This window comes from Triticum dicoccoides, chromosome 6A, assembly GCF_002162155.2.
Source record: "Triticum dicoccoides isolate Atlit2015 ecotype Zavitan chromosome 6A, WEW_v2.0, whole genome shotgun sequence".
Lineage (NCBI taxonomy): Eukaryota > Viridiplantae > Streptophyta > Magnoliopsida > Poales > Poaceae > Triticum > Triticum dicoccoides.
In genome coordinates, this window is record NC_041390.1 from 20863579 (window position 1) to 20875892 (window position 12314).

The window sequence follows — 12314 nt, forward strand, 5'->3', positions numbered from 1 at the left end:
ACATACGGTCCTGGGTGGGGGGCCCTGTGCTCCGGGGGCTCGGGGCGGCCGCCCCCCCTACCCCCCATCAGGACCGGGCCTGCATGTGGTTACAGTAGGACTATATAAATGCTGCAATATCATAGAAACATAAGCTTTGATCTTAGGTGTTAGTGATGGACGCTGTGAGGTGTGGCCGTCTGACCCTGCTGATTTTACCCTGCAAATGATCTTGGAAGATATTTCAAGCATTTTTTAAATAAAAAATTATTTACCCTAAAAAATGTACATAATATTTCTCCTCCCAAAAATAAGGCAAAGAATGGAAAAGAAAACGCCCAAATGTTTTATCTTTTCTTAATGGGCCAACCGTGTATGAGCAGGCCCGTTCATAGCGATGGCCCTTCTAGGCATTGGTATACACTACACTGCAGCGTCTCTGACCCCACGTCGCCGCCGCCGCCGCCAACAACAACAACAAGAGCAACCAGCCGGAGAGGTTAGTACGGCCACGAGATGGACTCGCCGCCGATCCCAGGCGAGCTGCTGGCGGACATATTCCTCCGCCTCCCCGACCCTGCCGATCTCGTGCGCGTCTCCGCCGGCTGCACCTCCTTTCGCCACCTGATCGCCGACCGCTCCTTCCTCCGGCGCTACCGCAGGCTCCATGCTCCGCCCTTCCTCGGCTTCCTCGACTACAATCGAGTTTTCCACGCCGTCGTCACGCCACACCCCTCCGCGTCGGCAGCCGGCGCCGTCGCCCTTGCCGCCGATTTCTCCTTCTCCTTCCTACCCGGCCCCGCCTCCGACTGGGCGGTCCAGGATGTCTGCGACGGCCGGGTCCTCCTCGAAAGACACCCCAAGTTCGAAGTCATCTTCAGGGAGGTGGTAGTGTGCGACCCCTTACACCGACGGTACCTCCTGCTCCCCCCAATCCCTGGTGACCTAGCCGAGTCCGTGGACAGCGCACTCTGGACAAAACCGCAGACCTTCCTCGCTCCCTCTGAAGATGAAGAAGAGGCGTCATTCAGCGTGATCTCGATGGTGCAGTGCCTAACTAAGCTGTTCGCCTTTGCCTTCTTTTCCAACACCGGACAATGGCGAACCATTTCATCCCAGAGCTGGAGCAATTTGTTTGCTGGCTTGCCATCATTATCAGGGATGACTTTCTTCTCCAGACGCGAATACGCGTATGGGTTGTTCTATTGGGTGGCTAGTTCGAGAGAAAAGTTGCTGGTGCTTGACTCCCAGAGTATGGAGTTCTCCATTGTTGAACACCCACCTGAAGCCAGAGGTATTCCTGGTGGGGATATAGCCATTGTGGAGGCAGGGGATGGCAGGCCTGGGATGTTTGTGCGTGCAGAAGACACAAATTACCTCAACTATGCCATTAGGCGAAACGACTTTGGGAGTTCCAGCAAGTGGCAGTTGGACAAGAAAATCCCGCTGGATTCCGGGTACTTCTTCTTGGGCTCAATGGGGAGGCACTTGTTCCTATATCACTGCCGAAACCCACCGGTTGATGCCCGCTGTTTCTCGCTTGACGTCAAGACATTGAAGCTTGAGAGGGTGTTTCTTTCGAGTTTCTGCATCACCAGTGTGCATGCATATAGTAACTTCCCACCATCACTGTTGTCGACACCGACAGTATCAAGTGGTAAATTTTATGATGCATCCTAGTTTTTCCCTTCCGTTCGTACTTACCACATGGCTAGTCTGATGCTTGATACTTCATTATTTTGATCTTATTCTTGCTTTACACAGTTTTGTAGTTGTTACCTTTCAGCTTAGCAACATTTTAGTGATTTATTTATTTGTATGTTCTAGTTGCCTTTTCAACTTTCATGGTAGTTACATTAATAGAAGAAAAGATCTTACACGGTGTGACACATGAAAATGACTAGTTCACCGTTAGAGGCATCACGGAATGGAATTGTAAAACAACTAGATTGCATCAGATATTTTGTTTTTTATGGCCAAGCTCAGGACTCAGGACATTGTTACCAGTTCATCTTTAGATTGTTTTACCTTAGAAACATTGATTCCAGTCAAGCAGCACACATCTTATCCCAATTTCTTTTAATAGATACAAGGAAGCAGGAAAAGTGTATTTGGTCATCCTCAGATCTAAAACCGTTGGTATCAAAAATGCATCTCCTGCATATAGTGCATACTGATATGAGAAAAATTAAAGTGACGAAGTTTATTAATTTTCACAAGGGATAATCCCCCCCACCCCACCCCACCCCTAAACCAAAAATATATATAATGTTCAATGGACTTAAATATCAAAATAGTTTGTGCTCAACTGTTTTTGTTGAAAACAGCAACTGGAGATAAATTAGAGTCAGTGAACCCATTTATTTTTTTACTGTTTCTAGACAGTTTGAACTTTCCACTTGCCTTTATCTCAGATTCTCAGTCTTTCAAGGACTTCTGACGTTTATTCTTTTTCACCCTGTCATGCCGCATGTGAACACGGTAACTAATGGTATTATCAGGTAATTTTTCACAAAATAGAGAGGCCTGGTCGAGTTTAGCTATTTGTTAGTTTAATAGTGTAACAAGGATCCCAAGTTTACAGAGCTAAAAATCAAACTTATCCCCCTCAAACAATTTTTAGTTTACATGATTATTTAATGCAACATTCTACGCAAATCCACAAAAAATAAATCTATCCAAATCACCATCTCTTTAATTATTTATAAATCAAGTTTTCAAAGTAGTGTTGATGCAGTTGATCCGCCTGTTCCTTTTATGTGACCAGCACAGTCATAATTAGTTTGCTACGGTACTTTGCTAACTTGGTATACATATAATCAGGATAATCACCCCATCCAGGTACTTCCTCCTAGAAGCTGTTTAAAACGATACCATATGTAAACCTAATACGATAAAAAGTAGAAAAAGAGCAATCACATATACAGGAATTCCACTGTTCTCAGCTAGCATAACAACGAAAATTTTGCGAGTTACTGTCAGTATACGTTTTCTTATGTACCACTGTGCTTTACTGCTACTACTATTTACTTTCTTATTTGGATAGTGATATACTCCCTCCGTCCCAAAATTAGTGTCTCAACTTTAATACAAAGTTGAGACTTATTTTGGGATGGAGGTAGTAGTAATTTATGGACCTTGAGCCCCTTACCAGTGGAAGGGCAATAGTAGATATGACATATGATTCATTGTATCATGCAATATTAGTCACTCATATTAACTTGGGAGGATATTCAAATTTCTCAATTTTGTTTGGTTAAAAAAACCTTTGTGTAATGAACAATTAGAAAAGAACATTTGTTTGTTGAGAAAAAAATATTATCCATTTCATAAAAAAGAAGTAAACTATAGTACCTCCTGCTGCAACTGCTGAGTTCCACAGCCAACTTCCATTGTTGCATTGTGCTGGAACTTAGCCTTGTAAACTGTTTCATATGACCGCTTACTGATCACACGATCACACAAAAATTATGAAGCGGCACTTCAATATGATCGTATGAGTACCTAGTATACTCGGTAAAACATAAAATCTTCCCACCTGTTCTCTCTAGCAGCATGTTGGTGATCACCATTACTTCGGTGCATTCATTTCAGAAAGGCCTTCCTTTGGTTGCGCTTCTGTTCTGGCGTCTCCATTTTTCTTACAAAACTTCTCACATTTCTGCTGTCAGCTCAATTCTCTAAGCTAAACTCTCTATTCAATGTGCCTAATGGCGAAGTTGTTCTGTATATAAGAGCAAAGATTCAGCAAGAAACAGTTAAGATGACATTTATCAACTTTTCATTAGTGTTTGGAAATGGACCTTGCTTTCTGAGGGGAGTCAACGGACTTATTCTGAGCAAACGCATGAAGCTTCCTCCCAGCCAACCTGCAAAAAGAATAAATGGAACCAACCAATGCTGATCCTATGCTAAACAAAAAAAAATTCAAGCTGTCTTGTCTGGAATAATTAAAGCTCTTTTTAGGACTACTTATGGTTTAAATGACAAAAGATATATAAATAGTTTGTTCATAGTTTCTATTGTGACCCCTGATTTTTGTTTCTCGCTCAGTGTAGAAATTTGTTGTACTATACTAGGTACTCTGTAAAGTCCTGGAACATGAAGCTTTCCAGTTGTTGTACAGCTTTAAGTTCTTTTTAAGGATTCATTTTCTATTTTACATGTCTTCGTCCATGTGCAGTGCCCATGTGACCTGTTTTACTAGGCCGTGATATTTCGTCTCAGCTTTTCATACTTTGTTTTTCCTGTAAGCAGTGGACCGGTTATTGCTGATGCCAAGAACAACCTTCTGTTCTTCTTTATTCACAAGTTGTTGAATATCTACCATTTGAATACACTTAATTTGGGCATATTGGACAGGTTTTGGAAACAGGGCTGAGAACGAGACGCTGGAACAAGGCTTTGCTGCAAGATCAGGCGCACAGTCAGCACGGTCAGAGTAATGCTGATGCGGATTCTGGAGGTCAGGTGGTGTTGAGGATTAGAGATGCTGGTGATGTTGTGACACAACTCAGACAATAAACCACTAAGTTGGCCCCTGGTAGCGTGCTTTTGGCTCTGCTTAGCTGTAGTATGGTCATCTAGAATCAATCTGGAATTTATCTTCTATGCCTTGATCTGACAATGATTGTTGCGTTTGTTTGGTTGTCGGATTATGCAGTGAGAGCATTAATGGCGTTTAGCTTCTGGAAAATAATTATAAGTTAACTAATAAGAGTACACGTAACCGGCCAATGCAATTGCAATCATGTTGGTTGTATCGTCATCTGGCATTGACAGGGAGCTTATCTGGTGTGCGTTGATCTGACAATGATTGGTGCTTTTGTCAGATAAGGTAGCAAGAGCCACACAATCATTTTAGTTTCTGTACAGTCAGTAGATTAATTTTTACTTCCAGTGTGGTTTTGCGATCTTGCTGTATGGAACTAGTCAGGTACAACAAAATTAAGGAGACGGCAGTGGCAAGGTATGGGATCTGCTGGTAGAGTATGATGTAGAATGCTGTATGGACTAATGGTTGCCTATTGGTAGGACTGGACACGAGCTGAGCCGAGCCGAGCTTGATCCGAGCCTGGCTTTGGCTCGCTCTGGAGCGGCTCGGCTCGGCTCGGCTCGCTCAGCCAACGAGCCGACTTCAGGCGGCTCGGCTCGCTTCAGCTATGGCTCGGCTCAGACTGAGCCGGCTCGAAAGCCATTTGCCCCCAGAAGTACAGAACCTCTGTATATAGTCCAGTCTTGATTTTTTTTGCAGCAATTAAACCCATATTTTGAAAAACAAACAGTTTATATTGCTGAAAGTGGAACATTCAGCAGTCTATTATTTTAACAAAAGGTCATAGTAATGAAAAATAAGCTTTCGTCTATGAATTCTTCTACCAAAATTGTAATAATGGAATAGATATGAGAGAAAGAATTCACCAGCATTTCTATTTTTGGACAACACTTGCTTTGAACTTTACACAGCAAAGCATCAAATATTGACAGCCACACGAAGAAATTTTGCATAGCACAAAACTTACCACTTTGACATAAAAACTGAGAAAATGTTGACAGCGAAACAATGACTAGCGAAAACTACATAATACTAAGTTCATAGTTCATCACTAGTTCACAACAACATCGTTAAAAGTGCATGGTTCAACGCAACATCATTCAAGGACCGTAGTTCATCACAACAAACACATAATCCAAACTTCCTCACAACAAACACATAATTCGAAGTTCATGACAACAAAAGAAATGGCTCGAGACGATCACGTTGCCCTCAACAATCCACATGACAAGATCATGTAGACATCCATCTTCAAAGTAGCAAGAGCAACACCAACATGACGATTATCTACATGTAACACAGATTTGGAAACCTATTGGGATCATGTAAAGATATGAAAACTGAAACGTGTCAAAAGAATAGTTACCAATTGTTGTTATCCCCCACATCAACAATCTTGGGCAACTTGATATTCTCAACATCGTCCTCCTCATCTTCATCTCTCTCCTAATTATTTGGAAGTTAGCCACATACAAGAAATAGACAGAAACCATAGAAGAAAAGATAGGAGTCATACCACCACATTGAAGTCCTTGTGAGATCCTTTGATATAACTAGCACCGCACACCAAGGCTTCCACCATTTCTGGTTTCAGAGAACTCCTGTAGTCATCTAAAACCACACAAGTAGACATATCTAAGTTCAAGGATAGGATGACAAGTTAACATCCAATGTAACAAGTAGACATACCTAAAACTCTTCCACCCGTGCTAAAAGTTGATTCCGAAGACACGGAGGTAGCCGGGACAGTCAAGAACCTCTTTGCCATCATTGCCAATACGGGGTATCTAGGTGCATTTACCCTCCACCAATCAAGAAGATTGAACATAGGATCCATTGCCTCATTCAAGTCATCTAGATAGTTTCTAAGCTCACTTTTTAATGGTGTTGATGAAGTTGCTGATAAGAAGGGCTGAAACTCACAATCCATAAGTGGCATCGAGGTACTTGTGTTGCAATTGTTCTTGGCTGATGATCCACTAGCTCTTTCTTCAGCTTTCTTATTTTTCACAACAAACTTCTCATACAATGTGTCCAACTCTCCGCGCACAATATTCTTCTCAGTATTTGCTTTCCCCACATCATACATTTGGTGCTAGCACCACTCAACATACCTCATCTTGTACCTTGGGTCCAAGATGGTAGCAAGCACCATGACATTGTTCGGCTCATCCCAATACTTGTCAAATTTATCCATCATTGCATCACCCATTTTCTTGTAGCATTCATCATCATGAGCCATGGCTTTTCTCAAAGCAATCTTGATGCTGACAATGTGAGGGTAGAATATGTTGGAGGTGGGATATAATTGCCCTGAAAACGCAGTTGTCACACGAGATAAAGAGAGGAGAAATGGCTTAATAACTTCAAACTTGTCCCATTCTTCCTTTTCCGGCTCCCATTGATAGTTGGCATTTGAAGCTGCATAAGAGGACATGGCTACCCTATACGGGCAGGCCGTATCAAGCATCTGGTACGTTGAACTCCACGCGTGACACAATCAAGATGCAAATGGTTGCCAACCTCAACACCCAATATTTTGCAAGTCTCAACAAACTTGTGGAGGCGACTCGGTGACTTCTTAAAATACTTAACCGTCTCTCTCAAATTCTCTATCAAAGGGGCCATGATGGTTGTCCCATCTTGCACCACCAAGTTGATAATGTGTGCACAACAACGGACATGGAAATATTTGGCTTCAAAGTCCGTACCTACAAAAAAACAGCAAGCATATGACAATATATTCAACCAAAACAGCACACATATGAGCATGTGTTAAACCAAAATATCATTATTTGGACAAACAAAGCATATGTACTACAAAAACAACAAGAATATGACCATATATTCAACCAAAACAGCAAGTATATGAACATATGTACAACAAAAACAGCAAGCATATAACCATATATTTGAAGCATTGTCTAGTGTGATGGACAAACAAAGCATATGTACTACAAAAACAGCAAGAATATGACCATATATTCAACCAAAACAGCAAGTATATGAACATATGTACAACAAAAACAACAAGTATATACCTCTCCGAACAGCAAACTTTGCCTTCAAACCTCTGACCGCAACATCATTGTTTGAAGCATTGTCTAGTGTGATGGATATAATTTTCTTCTCTATCTTCCATTCAGTCACACACTCATAGATAGCATCTGAAATCACATGCCCGGAGTGAGGAGGATCCAAATCTATGAAAGAAAGAACACGTGTGTGCATCTTCCAATCCTTATCTATAAAGTGTGCAACCACACACATATATGATATGGTCTGGTTGCTAGTCCACAAGTCGGTTGTCAGACTAATGAAGTCCACATCCTTTAGTAAAACTTGAAGCAAGTCCCTTTCTTTCTTGAAAACCCTCATGCATTCAGCTCTTATTGCCTTCCTTCCAATGGGTTGATAGTTTGGATTCAAGCACTTCATGAGAATGTTGAACCATTTATGTTCAACCATTCTAAATGAGTACTCATGGACTCAAATCATCTTTGCCATGACCTCCTTTATGAGGTCCTTATCGTACTCAATGAACTGGACAGCTGGACCACTTGTTGTGGCATTGGTTTTTCTAAAAAATAGAGTAGCTTGGATGAGATCCCTATTAACCTTGTCCTTGTAATTCTTACATGTGTCCATATGTCTTCACATGGATGAGGTGCTTCCACCTTGGACATATGCATATTGATTGTCACAATAATTACATTGTGCCTTCAACTCCATCAAACCTTCTTTCGATGGCACCTCTACCTTATGAAAGAAGGTCCAAACCGCCGACCTCAACCTCGAAGGAGCTTGACCTTTTCGCTTCTTGGCACTCTTTCGTTGCACTTTTCTTGCTTCATCCTCACTCGAACTAAGAAGTATGGTTTCTTGCTCTTGAGGCGTAGGACCAAGGCCTAGACCATCCTCGGACATATCATCACCTTCGAAGGTTTCTTCTTCACTATCCACAAACCCATCCGAATCTGATTTGTCACCAGCCCCGGGCGGCACCTCAAACAAAGTATCTTGCTCTTCCTTGTCGCCCTCCTCATCCTCTTCCACCTCTTCATGATCCTCCTCCGCTTGCTTATCATGCTCCATTGCCTAGCACACAAAAACAACACACGCATGAGCTTGGACACACATATATTTGACTTTTGTATAGCAAAAACAGCACACCCATGAGCTTGCACAAACATATATTTGACTTTTGGATAGCAAAAACAACACACACATGAGCTTGCACAAACATATATTTGACATTTGGATACCAAAAAGAGCACAAACATGAGCTTGCACAAACATATATTTGACATTTGGGTATCAAAAACATCACATATGAGCATGGGCACACATAAATTTGACTTTCAGAAAGCAAAAACAGCACATACATGAGCTTGCACAAATATATATTTGGCATATACATACCTGGGAAGATGTAGCCTCCCTCTCATAGTAGTTTGCGGAGCTGGAGGCAGCGGTGATTGCGGCACGCACACCAGCGCCGGTGGGGTCAGGGAGACGTCGAGGCGGAGGTTTCTTTTTTTACCCTACACAACAACTCAGCAATTGGGGTATTGCTGCAATCATTTGCGAGCTTCCTCGGCAGCCGTGTAGTAGCTATTGCATTGCCCTTCCCATTCCCCTTCTGCATCCCCGAGACCGGCACCTTGCTCTTCATAATGGAGTCCAATGTCCTCTCTTTCTCCTTCTCTTTCCCATTCGCCTTCCCCTTTTCCTTGTCCATTGTTGCGACGATAGGTGTCTGCACACATGAGCAAACAACAAACAGTCAATCATCAACAATAGTAAACTAATTACATATGGAGTCAATGTAATTTTCCAAGCAAGTAGATTTTTTTTCAAGCTGCTATGCTACATCAAGTAGATCATCAACAGCAGAAAACTAATTACACATGAAATCAATGAAAATTTTGATCAATCCATCCATTCTACCCTACAACTCCATCCATCCATCCGGATCTGCTACATCTAGCTCTACAGGCTATATTACATCCATCCATGATCCATCCATCTAGCCCTACATCTACATGACTACATCCATCGATCCATCCATGCATCCATCAATAAATCAGATGCGTCATGCATGCTAGTTTAGACACCTATGGCTAGGGTTTGGGAAGGAACAACCACATGAGCACATCCATCGATCCATCCATCCATTGATCTATCACACACGTACTAGTTCAGAGAGCTGCGGCTAGAGATAGGAAAGGAAGGAGGTACCTGCTCGTGCTCGTCACGTTCGGCGAGAAACCAGGGGAGGCGCGCCCGTCTGCATCTGCTGTGGTGAGGAGAGGTGGCGCCGCCCGTTGCCATCGAGCCCGTTGCTGTCGGAGTGGTGAGGAAACAGGGCGTCCCTCGTCGCTGCCGATCCAGCTTTGCAACGCAGGGGAGAGAAAGGGGCGAGGGGGAGGCAGAGCAGAGAAAGCGGCGAGGCGGCGCTGTCTCTGCATCTCTCGTGCCCTAATGCGTGCGAGGCTGCGAGCCATGGAGATTGAGGATGGATTGGGCTGGGCTGCAAGCGAGTCACCGAGCTGGACCGGCCGAAACTCGGCTCGGCTCGCTCGCGAATCGGGCTTGTTTTCAGAACTGGGCCCGCTCATTTAACCTGTCGAGCCGAGCTGTAGCGAGTTTCGGGCCGAGCCGGAAAGCTCGCTCGTACGTCCAGTCCTACCTATTGGATGGATCATTGGGCTACTGTGGATGAAATAGTGTGGTATTTATACTCTACCTCTGGCAGAGTACAGTCCAAGCCCAATAAATGGAATTACTATTATTCTTTGACATTTACAGCCCAATAAAGCGTCAGATGGTCTGTAATACATTCAAGTCTAAGAGCGTCGAGTGGTTGAGCCATGTTCCTATATATGCCAGTAGCTTATCGGCCCACGGTTCGCCTAAGACTAGTAGCCTTCCTAGAGTCAACAAAGTTGAATGTGACTGAAGATATGGAGGACCCTTGGCTTCGTCGGGAGGTTGACCGTGACAAACATTTAGAGGTTACATATATGGTTACAGGAATATGATGCACTAGGAATTGACGCGAAGCGAGTGTATGCTCGCCTGCTCGGCCATTCATGATCGCACACGCGAATGTGGACACTACCATGGCCGGACGTGACGCAAATGCCCCAACACCACGCGCGGATGAGGCCGTGGTTGTGGCAGCGCATGCAGAAGAGGTTGCGTCCGCCGCGGCCACATGCACGGATGAGGTCATTTCTCGTACTCACGTGTGGAAGAGACCGCAACCACTACCGCACACGCCGATATGCCACGAACACCACCTCGTCGTGCCCGCCACCACTGCACGGCAGGAGGAGATCCATCAAAGGGCTTATGAAAAATGTCAAGGACATGGTCTATCCCGAAAAGGACGTTGATCCTTCCTTTCAAGAAAGGATCTTGCATCGGGCTAGAAATTATTTTAACACAAAGTCATCGAGCTTGAGGAAGCATCAAGAATGGAGATCTCCAACTACGAGGATTTCAACAAGTGCTTCCTCGACTACGAGGATGAGTAGTAGCTCAGTATCCATGGTTTAAGGTCCCTAGTTTAGGTAATATTTGAATGAGATGCGCAACAGGGATCAGCGCCTCCTTGCTTAGCGAGTTCAGGAGATAGCCCAGCACGACCTGGTCCTGGGACAGCCAGGTCGCATATGCAGGGTTGGGGACGGCCACCTCCTTTCCTTCTTTGTCGGTGGAGATGAGCTTCTCATCTGGCTTGGCGATGGATCCATCCAGGTAGCCAAAGTACCCAGCGCCTCTAATTTGTGGCAAGACCTGTGCACGCCAGAGGATGAAATTGTCCCGAGTTAATTTCTCCGTGACTTGGGTGTTGAGGCTAGGCCGCTGGGTGCGGTGGTGGAGGTGGATGATGCCATGGGGACGAAGGGGGAGGTCGATCTAGACTAGATGGAAGAGGATGCTTTGATTACCATGTAAATTTTGTAGAAGCGTCTTACCTCCCGTAGGAGGCCGCGTGGTCTTTTATTGATAGTGCGGGGCCTATCCCGGATATGCATACATGAGTTTGTTACAATCGTGGCTTACAAGCAAAGAAAGGAAGTCAAGATAAATACAGAATATGCTAACAACTCCTATCTATCTTGCTGCTGAAGCTAACTTTCAATATCTTCATCTGACGCATATCTCTGGGACTCTTCAAACGCTAACAGCCCAGTCATACCGCAGCGCTCAAAGCCAGGGTGCACATCGATCCCAAAACATGCCCAGCGACAAAGGGGACACGAATGCAAGAGGCTGTCACTACTACAGATCGACATACTACTGACCCCTCCTCACTGACCGGCCACTGACCACGTGTTAATGATGTGGGTTAACAATGCCCGGTAAGTGCGGAGGCGTCAGTGATGTGTCTCTCACGACCAAGATAGGTCCTTAACACTAACCGGTCTAAAATTGGTCGGTCAGCGAGGATGTGCTTTCCATCTCGATCGGATGAAATGTTATCACAGACGATCTATCATACTTGGCTAGTCTTTGATAATTATTCATCACTGACCCTCGTATTTAGTGGCCAGTCAATGACAATGTGACATTGAGACACATTCACGTGTCATCTACGTATGTGTGGGTTTCCAATGACCAACATTGAATGGACGGTGCAACGACGCCGTCCAGCTACTGACGACGATTCCCACCGCAACCGACAACATTGAACAAGACGCGAAGATGACCTCCATAATAGAGATCAACTGTCAATGATGCAGATGTTGGAGATCGGGCCAGTGTAGCG

General features: G+C 44.2%; 1 protein-coding gene across 1 annotated transcript; it reads left to right on the forward strand.

Moving 5' to 3' along the window:
• The first annotated feature begins 495 nt into the window (after positions 1–495).
• Positions 496–4658, forward strand: LOC119315519. Its single transcript, XM_037590113.1, has 2 exons — positions 496–1636; positions 4342–4658. Exons 1-2 carry the CDS (start codon positions 496–498, stop codon positions 4422–4424), a joined length of 1224 nt encoding a protein of 407 aa, XP_037446010.1. The 3' UTR covers positions 4425–4658.
• Positions 4659–12314: the final 7656 nt, after the last annotated feature.